This window comes from Mesocricetus auratus, unplaced genomic scaffold (genome assembly GCF_017639785.1).
Source record: "Mesocricetus auratus isolate SY011 unplaced genomic scaffold, BCM_Maur_2.0 Super-Scaffold_100010, whole genome shotgun sequence".
In the NCBI taxonomy this organism is placed as follows: Eukaryota; Metazoa; Chordata; class Mammalia; order Rodentia; family Cricetidae; genus Mesocricetus; species Mesocricetus auratus.
Genome location: NW_024429194.1, coordinates 64,018,891 through 64,034,357, shown reverse-complemented (window position 1 = coordinate 64,034,357; position 15,467 = coordinate 64,018,891). Strand labels below are relative to the sequence as shown.

The window sequence follows — 15,467 nt, the reverse complement described above, 5'->3', positions numbered from 1 at the left end:
GCCTGTGGGGTAAGCGTGGTAGCTGGGTGGGCCAAGTCCTGGCTTCCATCCTGGGAGGCAGGGTGGCGTCCGGAAAGAGTGTGGGCAGTGGAGAGACAGAGCTCACTGTGTCTTGACTCTGTCTTCCTAGATTTAGGACATCTATGTTTCAGGACAAAGAACACCCACTTGGAGGGATGACACAGTGCTGTTGCCAGCCCGTGAAAGTCACAAGCATTAGCTTCCATCCTGTGCTGGTACTCTGGGGCTGGCCCACAGGGAGGGAAAGAGGCTTCACAGACGGAAGAAAGGAGGTGACAGCTATGGGGTTCCCTCCAGCTGGGTACCTCTGGGCTGGCTTCTGTCAATACTCGCAGTGACTGCTTGAAGTCAGAGTTCTGTGGGAAGGGAACTCAGCCCACAGCTGCCATGGGTGCACAGCGTATGCCAAGAACTCACTGTAAATACACAGAGGATGAGAGTTGAGTCTTCGGTCACCAGTGCTAGATGGGAGGAAGGAGAGGCCCAGCAAGGCAGGTGGAGAAGAGATAAGTGTTCTCTGGAGCAAGGGACATGAATCAAACATCACGGGCTGTCACTGCTTCCCCCTGAGGATACGACTCTGCTGTGAACAAAGTATCACTCATTTCTTCTTTAATTCTTCTGTAGTCATGGCAACCACAGTCCTCTACCACTTGGTCCACTTAGCCCTGACCGAGCCCATTGGCCCTCTTCTATCTCCTTCGGTGTAAGCCACCTCACCCCATAGAGCCGTCCAGCTGCATCCATTGCTGTCTCTATCTCCAGCCTGGGACACCTCAGCATCTCTGTCACCCCTGGTAGTTGGCCCAGTGGCATTTCAGGTCCTTTGTGCAGTGTCAGGGGTTGAATGAGAGGTAACTGTCTCACCACTAAGGCAATCACACTGTTGTGCAGCAGGAGAAGCCATCACCTCCCAGATCCTGCCTCCCTCCCAGGCTTTTCACCACCACCACCACCCCTGACCTGGCCCATCCCGGCAACAGCCTAGAGTCAGGCTCTTCTGAGCTGCACAATGACTCCAGCACCTCCTTCGGTCCTGAGGCCAGTGTGAGATTAAGCCACTCCCTGCCTGCCCATTGTGTGGAGTCAATCCCAGACTTCCGGTGGGCAGGTGGGCTTCCCATCATTGCTCCAAGGTTTCTCCCACTGAAGTCACTCAATGTCACCGAGGCAACACCATGAGGCTCCTGCTGTTTCCTTTGTCCTGTTCTGTCCTGTTCAGTTCCCAAAACACAGTCCAGGTCCGGAGAAGTGCTCAACTGCCCAAAGGGCTTGGGCCTCACTTGGAAACTTTGTTTACAGTGAGGACACTTAAGGAAAGGCAGAGCCCTGAATCTGAAAATCCTCCGCTGGGTCCTAGATTTCCCCCACCCTGCCTTTGCTCCTTAGAGGGGTAGAAGTGGTTCTGACATCGAGGCATTCAGTGCTGTTAGACTAGAAGGGACCTTGGGTGTCACCAAGTGCTCTGCTCTTCACAGTGAGATCCCCGGGGCAGCAGCATCTGGTAGCATATTATAAACACAGCCTTAGGGGCTGGAGGGAATACTCAGCTGTTAAGAGTGCTCACTGTTCTCTCCCTCTCTCTCTGCCCCTCTTTCCTCTCTCCTGCTGTTCCTGTCCCTGGAAGCAAGTTTTCCCCTCCCCTTCCTCCTTTTTATGATCCCTTTCCCTAATAAAAAAAAACTCCTTTGCTTGAACCCTGTCACATGGCATCTTTCTCTCATGTGCTGCTTTTCTTAAATTACAACAATATCAGCTCCAGTGATCCAATACCCTCTTCCTGCCTTCAGATGCACTTGCATTCACAGGCACATGCCTGACACCACCCACCATACATGCATGTGTTCACACGCACATGCTCATATACACACATGCTCACACAAACACATGTACATTACACGCACAGGCACACACATACACTCACATACCCGCTACCACCCACCACACATATACATACATACATACATACAAAAACACGCACACAAGCGCACACACACACACTTTTTTAAAAAATTAAATCAATCTTTTCAAAAGAAATAGAGTTCTAGGTTCTTCTAGAATAAGAGGGGTGCATCAGTATGAGATCACAGATTCAAATGCATACTGAAGTTTGGGGATCAATCAAACCCCCTTTCACCCCTGAGCTACCTAAACACTTGTCAAGAGTAATCAAATACGCTCTCAGAACCCCCAGGTTCCTCACGGGAGGTTCCCCCTCTTCACTCACACCCCCAGGTTCCTCACTGGAGGTTCCCCCTCTTCACTCGCACGCCCAGGTTCCTCACGGAAGGTTCCCCTCTTCACTCACACCCCCAGGCTTCCACTTTCCATCTCTCACCTCCACTCTGCCCTCCGGATGCCGGTACCTGTGGGGACACCAGACCTTGAGCAGAAACCCACTTCCCCTTCGGCCTGGGAGCAGGCATCTATGTAATGTTTACTGAAAACAATTCAGTGCTTTAGGGCTCAGATAGGGCTTGCTCACTGAAATACCATGCCTTTCACACCCCCTACGGCTAGATGCCTCTTCCTGTTTCCCTGTGGTGTCTCCCCGATTCTGGGGCCGGAGATTAGACCACCAGCCAGGAGGAAAGAATGGTATGTAGATGAATGGCAGAAGTCCTTAAAAAAGGGAAGCTCCTTTTTTCTTAGGGAGACTTCTCCTGAGACTTCTCCTGAGACTTCTCCTGGGACTTCTCCTGAGAGCTCTCCTAAGCGGACTGGGGTCTCCTCCTAAGCTGACTTGGGAAGCATAAAGTTTTCTTAAAGCAACCGACCGGTCTCTGTGTCATCTATCCCGACCACCTCGCTACATTCTTGGATGCAGGCCGCACAGCAGGTGCGACAGGTACCTACAGCTAGTAACCTACAGCAGCATAGGCGGATTTCCTAGCTAGCTATTCAGAAGGTCGAGGTTTGATGGGGCTGTCCTTCTGTATATATGTTTCTCTTATTGGTTAATGAATAAAACACTGTTTGGCTAGTGGCCAGGCAGGAAGGATAGGTGGGGCTACCAAATCAGGAGAAAGTTGTGAGAGGAAGGTCAAGGGAGGCTGAGAGAGACAGAGACAGACAGAGACAGAGACAGAGACAGAGGGGGGGAGATGAGCCAGGTGTTCTCTGGTAAGATGAGACCATGTAGAAATACATAGATTAGTAGTTATGGGCTAATAAAACAGAGAGAGCTAGCCAGTAAGAAGCCCTAGATATTAGCCAACAGTTTTATAATTAATATTAGTCTTTGTGTGCTTACTTGGGGCTGAAGTGGCTGTAGGATCTGGTGGGACAAGAAACTCCAGTAACAGAGGGTGACTTCATTCCCTGCCCTATTTTCTTCTATTTTATTTTTTCTTTAGTTTTATACTCCTTCTTCTTGTCTTCCTACCTTCTTTCTTTTTTCTTTTCCTTTTTTCCCTTACTATATAGCTTGGGCTAGCCTAGGCTAGCCTCAAACTCATGACTCTAATCTTCCTGCTTCAGCCTCCCCGGTCTCCTTTGATTATCTGTTCTTGGTGTGTGTGTGTGCGCGTGCGTGCGTGCGTGCGTGCGTGCGTGTGTGTGTGTGTGTGTGTGTGTGTGTGTGTGTGTGTTGTCATCTGTGTGCATGTGCATATGTGGAGACCAGAGGTAAACATCAAATGTCTTCCTCCATCTCTCTCCATTAACTGAACCTGAAGATGCTGGAAAGACACTATCACTATTCCTTTGCCCCAAATTATCCATGAATCTTGCCTGGGCTGTTATCCAACCAAGCACTCCATGCTGGGACTTGCCATGGAGCTCACATGGGGCTCCTAGTTGCATCCTGCTCCATCTCTGTAGCTCTACAAAGAAAAAAACAGACTCGTAACTCTGCTCACCTTGAAAGCTCCTATGAGCCCTGGTGCATAAAGGGACAATGTGGAAATCTTTATTCCCTCCCCGGATCCAAGTGGTAAATCAACAGCACCCAGAGCAGCTCTTCCCACCATAAATCCGAGACATTTTTTAGATCCTCTTGACTGGAAACATCTTTGACTATCTCGTTTTATTTCTTAATGTTGTAAAGGCAGTAGGGTAACAAAAGCAGGGGTGTATAAAAGACCTTTACTAGGGAAACAGCAGGGTCTCTCTCCCTCTCCTTCTCCTTCTCCCTCTCCCTCTCCCTCTCCCTCCCTCCCTCCCTCCCTCCCTCCCTCCCTCCCTCTCTCTCTCTCTCTCTCTCTCTCTCTGTCTCTCTCTCTCTCTCTCTCCTCTTCTCTTATCTCCTGGCAGACAATGAATCTGGCCTGAAAGCTGACTCCTGTATGTCAGGAGTCTCAAGACTGGCTCTGTGTCCTTGCCCCAGGCCATGGTCATACTCAGAACATTGTGCCCAACCCACTCAGCCCTTCCTCCAAGACCTCTCAGCTCTCATCTGCCATTCCACCTCCTCTTCTCTGTTCCAGCCCCAAACAGCACTATGAGTATGATTATCCTGAAAACAAGCCGTTATCCACTGACTTTGTGAACTCTAGGTTTCCAAGACCCACAAACACCTTGCCCCTCCTCTGCCTCCATCCCTTCTCTGGCCAGACAGCCTGTCCACCCTCCATGAACTCCTCTTTCACACAGGCAGGACTGACCATCATGACAATAGCCCCTTTGTCCTAGATGGTACCAACTGCCCAGCCTCGCCACCACTTACTCCACTACTCCAGCCTCAGCTTCCAGAAACTTGTGGCCTGCTCTATCTTGGTACAACAGCAGTCCAGGATGTGGGAGTCTCACTAACTCCACTCTCCCAAGAGAGTGAAGAGCAGGGCAGCTACAGATACCCACCCACCTTCCAGGAAAGACCCCAGTACAGGGGCAGAGCTCCTGCCAGGACACAGTTCAGATGTCTGTTGATGGCCACAGAATCACCGCACTATGCCCTTTCTGCCCATCCTTCTGTCCCCAGTGCCTCCTCCTTCCAGCCTGTTCTCTGAAGTCCCCATCTGCAACCATGCTAGCACTGTTCATTTGTGTTCCACAAAGAAAACCCATGCTAGCACTGTTCATTTGTGTTCCACAAAGAAAACCGTACTGGCAACACACAGCTGTGCACTTGCTTGTGACTTATGTGCGCCATGCATGTTCACATGAATTGTGCTCACTGAATACTCGGAGGCTAAGACATCAGATTGCACAGTTTATTGAGGATGCAACAGGGAGGGCATTAAAGGATACAGGAGAAGCCATGAGGGTCCTCTTTTCTCTGGTTCTGGGTGCGGGGAAGTGAAGACAGAGTCCTTTACTGAGTGGTCCCACTCAAAATGAGACTGTGCCAGAGTTGGGTGGGCAGGCCACTCTGAGTTCATTGTCTGTTAGTTGCCCTCTTGGATTCCAAGCTACTCCTGTCATCGGCAGGAGCTGGGACAAAAGCTCAGCAGATGAGAAAGCCCAGGTTGAGACCCAAGAAGCCAGGTAAGGACAGAGGCAAAGGCTGGTGGAAGGGACAGGCTGGACATGGGCAGAGGCCAAAGCCAGCGAAGCTCTGCTGTCTATCAGAAGTGCATCCCACGTGGTAACTCAGAGCGACCCAGGCTCAGAAGACTGGAGGGAAAAGAGTGGAGGTTGGCTAAGGACAAATCCAGGGGCCCCGGTGTGGTACAAAGGAGTAGGAAGGGGACAGTAGGCTAGGACACAGGGGGTTCTGAGGGAGAGGAGCCACAGGAAGCCCTCTCTACCGGCTGCCTTTCTTGGAGGAGGTGCTCAGGCTGGAGCCCTTCGTTAGGGTGTCCTTGTAGTCACTGCCTCGGCTCCTGCTCTCCCCACCGCGGACGCTGCACACTCCAGAGATGCAGCTAGTGCTATTGGCCACGTAGCCACCGCTGACGGTGCTGGGCCGGAAGCCATAGCCTCCACTGCCACTGGTGCTGCTGATAATGGCTGCAAAGAGAGAGAGACAGAGAGCTGGACTCAAACCTACTCAGGCAGAGTTAGGGAGGGACTCTCCTTCCCCCAAGACAGACAGGGCTCTGAGAGGACCTGATCATAGGCATCCCCTCACCCTGGGGAGGATATCCCAAAGACACCTTCCCTACGTTTTTTGTTGTTGTTGTTATTGTTGTTTTGTTTGTTTTTTGAGACAGGGTTTCTCTGTATTGTTTTGGAGGCTGTCCTGGAACTCGCTCTGTAGACCAGGCTGGCCTCAAACTCACAGAGATCCACCTGCCTCTGCCTCCCGAGTGCTGGGATTAAAGGTGTGGGCTACCAACGCCCAGCCTTCCCTATGTTTTAAATCACTCAGTTTATACCCACTGTGCCTTAGTCTTGTCCCACTGGCTCTCAAGTCCATCTCCTTCAACCAGGTACCCATTCACCCACTTGTCTTGGGGACCCTCACTGCCCTTCCTATTGGTGGCTTTGCTAAATCTACCACCAACCTTTCTCCTGCTGATTCCCCACAGATGGCAATGCAATATCTGTGATTCCAGATCCAACCCTAACAGCTTGAAGTGTCCCTTCCCTTCTGGAGTACCTTAACATCCCCCACTCCCATCTAAATCCCCAGCCACAATCTTGACTATAACTTGCCAACCCAGCTTCAAAAAAGCCTGAGACAGACCGCCCCCCTCAGCATCATTTTCTTAGAACTTGCCCTTCTCCTAAGGCTGTCCCTTACTGCCATCCCCAGGAAGCAGGATGATAAAGATGAAAGAGTCCTGGGGTGACAGGAAGCTGGGAGAGCTGGCCTGGGTCTGCCCTCTGGGTTTTATCATCACAGCTTTTTCCCTTCTGATTCTTAAGGCCCTCATCTACACACACAGGGTGCGACCATGCAGAGCCTATGACTTAGCACCAGACCCACAAAATACTTACAGATGCTGACAGGGGATGGGTACTCTCCTGACATCCTGTTAAGGAGAGAATTAAAATTAGGAACTTCCCACAGCCTCTTCCAAGCTGCTGCCCCCACAAGCCTGAGGTGAGCTTCTGGACCCAATGGGCACCTGTGGAAACTGCAGAACTGCTTTAGCACAAGCAGAGCCTCAGAAGCTTCAGAAGCCACCCCTGAACCTTTGGGGGTAATCAGGAAACACATTGGACAGAATAATAGTGTATGAGGACTGTATGTCGGCTCCCAGTATTCTGCCATAGTGAGCCTTCTTTCTCCCTAGCACACTGGGAAGCTGGAGTGACTAGCCTAGCACATCTCCACCCAGCTCACAGCGTACCTGGGCGGGTAAGGAAGAGGGAACCAGGAAGCCTAATAGAGGAATGGGGTTCAGGAGAGAAAGGAAGCAGGACACTCTGGGGAGGTTGTAATGCAATTCTGATCATCAAAGCCAGGCTTCAAGCATGCTAAGCAAGCGCTCTACCAACTGAGCCTTGTTCCTAATTGCTATTAGCATTCCTATCATCACCATGGCGCCGTTGCTCCCCTACAGCTCACAGTGATGCTGCTGAGGCTTCTTCCCCAGGCACACTCTGCTCACCTGCACTCCTCGCTCTCCAGCAGCTTGCGGTAGGTGGCAATCTCCATGTCCAAGGCCAGCTTTAGGCTCATGAGCTCCTGGTATTCACGCAGCATCCGGGCCAGCTCCTCCTTGGCCTGGTGCAGGGCGCCTTCCAGCTCATCCAGCTTGGCCCGGGCATCCTTGAGGGCACTGTCCCCTCGTTGCTCGGCATCAGCGATGGCTGTCTCCAGATTAGAAGCCTAATCAAAGAAATCAAGAAGTTAGAAAACTAAAGGAGGCATGGGCACTGTCTGCAGCCAAACCCTCACATTCAGAAAGATCCAGTAGCATCCCAGAAGCACAACATGCTTCTGCTCTGACTGGAAGGTGCTGGAAAGTCCTCCTGATCTCATATACACCCCTGTTCCCAGATACATGGTGAGAGGAAAGCATGATCTGCCCTATGGAGACCACAGCCACTACAGTGCGCATACACTGATGGTCAGGCTGTGCAGTGAGTAAGTGGCTTTCTGTTCTTGAGTTGTTTAGGGTCTTAGAGGAGAGATATTACAAGACAATGTACTAGATGCAATGGCTGCTCCTGCCCAGACACATGGCCCACAGGCCGGGGTTACAGGAAGGAGGTTCTCCCAGAATGATGGTTACTTGCCCAGGTGTTGATTGTGTGCCCAGCACCATGCTCAGCACCACCTATTCCATGCCTCATCTCATTTGACCTGTGAATTACAGAGAGCTGACTGTGCCTATGACTGCTGAGCCGTTGTGTTAAGGCCATAAGAACATGGGACTATGTCTAGCAGCTATGTACTGAACAACCTCGCCACAGCTCTCGTCTGGTGCAGAGAGAGTGGGAATGTTGCTTCTCAAGGTCTTTGTGGGCATGAAATGTGGTAGACTAGGGGCACGGCCATCATGTCAGTCCATCTGCGTCTTCTGCTCCCACCTGCCAGCATGAGTCATTCCTACCTCCCTGGGGACTCCCTGAGCCACTGCCCCATCCCAGCCACATCAATGATATTTATGAAGCTACTGCTACGTGTAGGCACAGCTCAAGATGGCGGGGTGGGGGGCAGGCAACTGTCAAGAGGAACTGCTAAGAGCTGTGAACTGATCAGGAAAGCATGGACAGTGGGGAGCCCAGGCTGTAGGCAGGGGTGGCTTCCTGGGGGAGACGAGAATACCCAAGGAAAGGTGCTGGGAGTAGGAAAGAGGGTGCCTCATAGACGTCCGGTTGCTGGAGGCAGTGACCTCACTAGCATCTTCTCTCGTCATTAGGGACATCTGGGAAGCCAAGGCCCTCAACTACCTTACATGCCCTCCACCAGGCTCACTGCCCCTGGCCACGGGCCAAGGGCCCTCACCTGCTTCTTGGCGTTCTCGATCTCTGAGCGGAGTCTCTGGATGAGCCGGGTCAGCTCGGTGATTTCATTCCTGGTGTGTTTGAGGTCATCCCCGTGGCGGCCAGCTGCCAGCTGCAGCTCCTGGAACTGGAAAGCCCAAAGCACAGAGATGGGTACGTGTGGTAGTATGGAATCTGTGAGGTCCCTGCATCCCTGACTGAAGAGGGTCAGGGCTCCCGGGCATAAGGAACTCTGACCTGGGCACTGACTCTTATCTGAACGTAACTGGGTTGAGCCTTCACAACATGGTGCCATTCCACCTGCCACCCCAGTCTCAGCCTCTCACCTTGGTCTGGTACAGTGCCTCGGCCTCGGCCTTGCTCTTCAGGGCAATCTCCTCATACTGGGCACGGACCTCATCGATGATGCTGTCCAGGTCCAGGTTCCTGTTGTTGTCCATGGACAGGATGACGGACATGTCGCTGATGTGGGACTGGATCTGGGCCATCTCCTACAGGGACCATGGGTGGGAGAGTATATCAGCTTGATCACTGGCAAATTTTAGTGATGCCTCATAGGGCCTGGAACACGAGATTGTTACCTTAATGTGCAAAGAAAATACCTTACTGGTCCCTAGGTGGATTCTGCTGCCATGGAATAAGGTTTCAGGGATGGAGTGGGGGCTCTCAGGAGTAACATGTGAGTGGCCCCCCTTCACAGCTGGAGCCTCTGTGAGTCCTCCAGTCTCTAGACTAGAGTTTTAGCCACTCACCACCCTGAAGAATGGCATGCAAAGAGACTTACAGCTTCATAGAGACACTTGAAGAACTTGATGTCCTGGTCCATGGAGTCCACCTTGGCCTGCAACTCCACCTTGTTGGCATAAGCTGCATCCACATCCTGAAAGAAGATGCAGTGATCCACAGTCAACACAGGTGCCACCCAGAAAGTGGCATCCATCCCCAGCCCAGATGCCTGGCTGGAGGAAGGAGATATTATCTTCTCCTGTGTGGCTCATGAGGAAGGCAGTAGGGGCAGTTGAAGGCACGGCCCTCATCTCCCATCCTGAGAACCTGGTCCATGAGCAGGAATGAGGACCCCTGGAAAGGGTGTCCCAGACAGGCTGCTGTGAAAGTCACCTCTGTGACACCTGAGCCAAGTCCCATGGCTTCGGGGAGCCCCCAAGGAGTTCTTCCCATCACCCTCCCTTCATTCCTCGTGAATGTATCGTGGTCCTCCAGCCTTCTCATTGCTGTTTCTGCATCCACCCATTTGGGGACGGATGGCAAAGCGCATTGGTAGGCTCAGCCTCTCTGGCTAGACTCCGGCCTCGGACCTGCCTTCCCTCACCTTCTTTAGCAGCACAAATTCATTCTCTGCAGCCGTCCTTCGGTTGATCTCCTCCTCGTACCTGAGAGAAGACCAGGGACCATAGCTTACACCCTTCGCCAAGAGCCCTGATGCGTCCAGGGAAGACTCTGAGTATGGAAAAGAGTGCCAGCCGGGGGGGGTGGCACAGAAGACTAAAAGGCCAGTCAAGTAAGGAAGGCTTTCTGGAGGAAGGGGCATGGTGGCCAGTTTTGGAAGAAGATCCACCTTGGAAAATGGAGAGGAAGTGTATGGAGCAAATGAGCTTTGGGGAACCAAGGGAGATGCAGGAAGCAAGTTGCTTCATACCGGATGTGAGCAGTGCCCAAGTGTGAACAAAGTGTTCCCATGCACTTCTCAACATAAAAGCTCGTTTACTCAGCGCTGACCCTGAGCCAGAGCTGACGACTGCCCAAATGCTTGGACATTTGTCCCCAGTGTCAGTCCAAAGACTAGGGATCAGGGAGCATGTTCTGGGTTTTCAATGTGGTGACTCTACAAAACTTTGAAACCCAATTTTTTAAACCCTTCAGAGGGACAGGGCTGGCTCTCCTGTGACAGCCTGTCTCCTCACTCACTTCTTCTTGTAGTCCTCCACCACATCACGCACATTCCTCAGCTCGGAGTCCAGCCTCACTCTGTCGCCAGACAGTGTCTCCAGCTGCTTCCGCATGTTGCTGATGTAGCCTTCAAGGATGGGCTCCAGGTTGTTCTTGCAGTTGTTCAGGTCCAGCTGCTGCAGCAGCTCCCACTTGGTCTCCAGCACCTGGTTCTGCTGCTCCAAGAAGCGCACCTGGAACCCAAACCCACAGACACCTGTTCCCACTCCACAGAATTCATACATGTCACATGAGGCCCCTGTGCTCGGCGCTCTGGCAGTATCTTTTCCTCTGCCCCTCTACAGCTGTAGGAGGCAGGCAGCTCTGGTCAGAGGTGGGTTAGCCGTCATCAGTGGAAAAGAAACTGGAGCACAAAGAAATTTTGCTTCTTCCCAAGGTCCAGAAGTTTAGTCAAGGGCCGAGCTCAGAACTAAACCCAGAGAAGTGCCCCTTCACTGTGGACCTCCAGTTAACCAGAGCCCACGGTGCCTGAGCAGAATGTGTGAACACACCTGGCAACGGCAGCATGGGGCCAGACTGGGTGTGTCTATTTGGAAAGGCCACCCCCTCTGAAGATGAGGTCCGCTCCTCATGTGCAGTGAGGTTTGGGTCAAGAGCTTCTGAGTGTTTCAAATTCCCACATGGGGCCTCCACCCCATCTCTGTTCACAGACGCTGCCCACCCCCCAACAAATAAGCCTGCAGTTCTAGAAGGCCGCCGTCTGGAACAAGCATGAAACATGGAACTGGGTGGACAGACAGAGCCTGGTCCTCACCAGACCAGGGAATTTATCAGGGGTCATTAGCATATTTCACCCCCAGATGGTTACGGGTAGCACAAATTTTTAAAATTGTACTTCTTTTTATTTACATCAGTGAGCACGGGTACACTCAAGCAAGGCTGTGTTCACAGGATGGGGAATAGTGTGAAACTCTGCACTGAAACAAGCATGCCACTAGACACAGTGTTCCTCAGACCAAAGCTCCTGGAGAGCTAACCAGGCTTTGGGTCTCCTTCCCATTCCCCAAGACCACCCTCATCTTGCTTTTCTGTGTCTCTGAAATTACCCCTCTGTAGGTTCTGGCCCAGCCCACACAGGTGCAGGACACTCCCACCCCCAGACTAAAATCCTCAGAGCTCCTTGATTGCCTAGATGTGACTAGCCTCGAGGACAAGAAGCTACAGTGCTAGCATTGGCCCCTGAGTCCGAGCAGAGGGCGAGGCCTCCACAGGGGAAAACTAGCACTGTGGGGCAGGGGCTGCTATTGTGGCCACAAGGCCTGGGGCTGTGATGCTTGACTGTCATGGAACCAACATGACAATTCACCCTCGCAACTCTGCACCTAGACCTGCAGGTAGGAGACTGAGGGTGAACCCTCACCCGCCTCTCCTCCAAATGGCTGTAGGTGTGGCATTGGCCTCTGTGGCTTTGCTGACCCATAAGCCGGGAGAAGCTGTCTCTCATATACTGCAGCCAGAACCTGGCTGAGCTGGAGGATCTCTTGAGGTTCGTCTGCTTTCCAGTGCCCTTCCGCGGCAGCGCCGGCCACCACTGGGGTGGGGAGGGCTTAGTCTGAGCCAGGCATCGTGCCAAGATCTCTGCATGAACCTTCCTTTCTAAACTAGCACTAGGGGTAAGAGCATAATAACCCAGATGGGACAAGCAACGTCCCCCAAAGTCATGCACATGGTCATCATAGGCCAATTCTGACTCCAGAGCACCTCTACCCCTACTTTGCAAGAGTGCCCTCGACCACTGATACAAACATCCACTGTGGAGGCATCCTTTAGCCCCAAGTGCCTGGGGTGACCACACACCCATTCATAGTCCTGATGGACTAGTCAGGTGCCTGGGAGAAAGACTGACTTTCTGGTTGGCCCGAAGCTGATTCTCCGCCTCCTGGCATTCACTGTGTGCAGCCTGTGTGACCACAGGGTTTAGCAACAGTACCAAGCCAGACCTCTCCACAGCAAGGACCAGATCTCTTCCCCAGGGTTCTCCTGTAACTATTGGAAGGCTGTGCCAGCATCAACAACCTCTGCTGGTGTTTTCTCTCTGGACAACAGAGACTCTTTTACAAGATATTAAGGTAACAGAATTCACACCTTGTGTACAATAAATGTACCCAACTTCAATGCCTCCTGAGGGATTGAAGGTCACCTACTCCAACAGGAGGAGAGGTGAACTGTCCCCAGTCCCCCGTCCTAACTGACCCACCTTGTCGATGAAGGAGGCAAACTTGTTGTTTAAAGCCTTGATCTGCTCCCGCTCCTGCGCGCGCACCTTCTGGATCTCCGGATCCAGCTCCACGTTGAGTGGGGCCAGGAGGCTCTCATTGACTGTAACCTGGTGGATGCCTCCAGGTGGGCACACAGCCGGGCACACAGGTCCCAGGGCCACACTGCCAAAGATGCTGCCAGCAAAGCCACTGGCCCGGTTCCTGCCAAATCCAAAACCTCCGTTCTTGCCGCTGCCACTGGCCATGTTGAGAGTGATGCTTCTGGCACCTCCCAGGCTGTAGAGACTCCGACTACCAAAGCTCCCAGTGAGCCCTTTGCCTCCTGCCCGATAGGAGGATGAGCTGCCCCCAGACAAGACTGCAGAGCAACCGCTGAAGCCCCTGTTGCCAGCTCCAGACTTGCAGGTGAATTGGCGGCTCATGTTGCTGGTGGAGACGGAGTGTACAAGTACCGGAGGAATGCAAATCCCAGGAAGGTTGTACTGGCTGTGGTGAGGACCAGGTGCCTTTATATATGTGTGGCATTGGGCTTGCAGATGGGCAGTGGGGCGCTTAATTCGTGGGTTTGGCTTGCCTAGGAGCAAGAAGTCATTTTCTCTGTGCTGAGCCAGAGATCGGCCCTCCCCATCTCTGAAACAACATGAAACTGTCAAATTGCTGGGCTTGCAAACCTTGCTCAGGTAATTTGGGTCTTATCTAATTAACCCGCTGTTATAAGGTAATTTGCCCCAGGGGTATGTCACTGGCACCATACCATCTCTCAGATTCGTCTTTGTGGTTGACGTCCTTGTAGGGGTTCAGGGAGCAGAGATGACAGGGACATTTTGGAGAGAGTTGCCCACTAAATACAGCATTCAAGGACTCTACCATAGCTGTACCTTCTGTCCTAGACAGACTTCATCGAGCAGCCATTCTCCCCAGGCCTCCTGCAGACAAAGGCCTTAGAGAAGTGACTCTCTCTGCTGGGGCACTAGAGTGATGAGACTCTATCTTTAGCATTGATCAACCCAGGCCACAACAGCCATGTGATAGTGACAACCATGTGCTTATCACACTTTCTGGAGAGATAGATGTCCCCATTTCACCTCTCAAACATTCATAGTCAGGTTGTTAAGGGGCTGAAGGAGGGGACAAGCCTTTTGGCCACTGGAGAAAATGAAAAGCCAAGAGCATTGAGTTTGATGGGGAGCTAACTGGCAGTAAGCAGAGAGGACAGACAGGATGGACTTGGTTTGGGGAGTTCAAGTGGGTACCATAGGAGCTCTGTTTCATCATGCCCCACTCTCCTGCCATGTGAATTTGCTAGTAAGGGCAGGAATCAGCCCTCAGCCGTGAGCCCTAACTCCAGCTACTATGCCCAGGTCTGAGCATTTAGGAGTCAAGCCTGGCTCGGGCCATTCCTAGAAGTCCAGACTTCACACAGCTAAGGTCAGAGGGCTCTCAACTGGAGTACGACTGTGCACCACACCTGCCTCCCAGAGGCTCCATCTGTGGTGCTCTCTGTCCTAGGTCACTGGCTCCCATGACGGGCCCCAGTCCCATCCATTGATCACCCTGGTCAGCCCATGGCTGCCTCACCTCTGGTGGCCTCTTTCAAAGGTCCCTGCCAGGGTCCCATGGTGGGGTGGGGCTTTCAATTGAATAGGGTCGTGAAAGAAGAAAAATCTGGATGCAGGGAAGGCTGGAGCTCCATCTGGATACACTGGGCATGGAACCTACTCTCCCATTTTCCTTTCCATTCCCTCCTGCCATCTTGTCTTCCTTGCTGATATCAAAACAGCGTCATATCTCTTTTCTCCCTGTCCCACGTCCGTCTCACATCCATCTCTTACTCTCATGCTCCACCCAGTCTCCTATGGGTCTTCCTGGACCAGTGCAGCTGCCATCTGAGCTCTGCTCCCATCCCTCAATCCTGGGCATGCTCTTGGATGTGTGGAAGACAGTGACTACAGAAATGACTTCCTTAGTGCTCCTCTGAAGACCACATCATACATCATCTCAACTTCATTTTGTAAGGACAGCAGAGCGTCCCCAGGACTTTCCCAGAGGCCATCCAGTATGCTTCTCTCCCTTCCTCCCGCCTCTGTCCCCTTCAGTAGCCTGAATACCCACAGTACCTCTGTGTGATGCTGAAGTGATGGTTTTTTTTCATGCTCTCAGAATATAGCCCTGGCACAGCATTCCTGTCAATGGCTTTGCCAGCTATACATTCCCTGACATATATGACAGCACCCCGGCCCAGCCAGCATTGTATTTGTCCTCTGCTCCTACCCACTCTCTGTTCCTTACTTCTCCCTGCCTGCCCTTGGTCATCTCATCCACTGGTCTCATCTCCAATGCCCTCCAACATTGCCAAGCTATTCCCACACATCCCTGACCTCTTCTCTCACCACCTTGTGGCCCACATCACTCTGCTCCTCCAAAAAGTCGCTGAAACCCTGGTCTCTGGATTGGCCTGTCTTTTCTGCACTCTGG

The 15,467-nt window shown here is 52.3% G+C and overlaps 1 protein-coding gene across 2 annotated transcripts; it reads right to left on the bottom strand.

The window, feature by feature from the left end:
- Positions 1–5,160: 5,160 nt before the first annotated feature.
- Positions 5,161–13,414, bottom strand: Krt71 (keratin 71). 2 transcript variants are annotated; one of them, XM_021225579.2, is made up of 9 exons: positions 12,971–13,414; positions 10,732–10,946; positions 10,136–10,196; positions 9,590–9,685; positions 9,132–9,296; positions 8,807–8,932; positions 7,464–7,684; positions 6,847–6,881; positions 5,161–5,937 (listed from the first exon to the last, which is right to left on the bottom strand). In XM_021225579.2, the coding sequence occupies exons 1-9, from the start codon at positions 13,412–13,414 to the stop codon at positions 5,708–5,710; spliced, it is 1,593 nt and encodes a 530-aa protein (XP_021081238.1). In that variant the 3' UTR covers positions 5,161–5,707. The 2 variants fall into 2 exon arrangements, with proteins under 2 accessions (XP_021081238.1, XP_005067341.1); XM_005067284.4 differs by having other exon boundaries at positions 5,161–5,913.
- Positions 13,415–15,467: the final 2,053 nt, after the last annotated feature.

Coding starts and splice junctions, on each gene's coding strand:
- Krt71 (XM_021225579.2), bottom strand. CDS start 13,414: ATGAGCCGCCAATTCACCTGCAAGTCTGGAGCTGGCAACAGGGGCTTC. Junction 7,685..8,806: donor TCGAGAACGCCAAGAAGCAG/GTGAGGGCCCTT, acceptor TTCTTTGATTAG/GCTTCTAATCTGGAGACAGC. Junction 5,938..6,846: donor CCCATCCCCTGTCAGCATCT/GTAAGTATTTTG, acceptor GTTTGAGTCCAG/CTCTCTGTCTCTCTCTCTTT.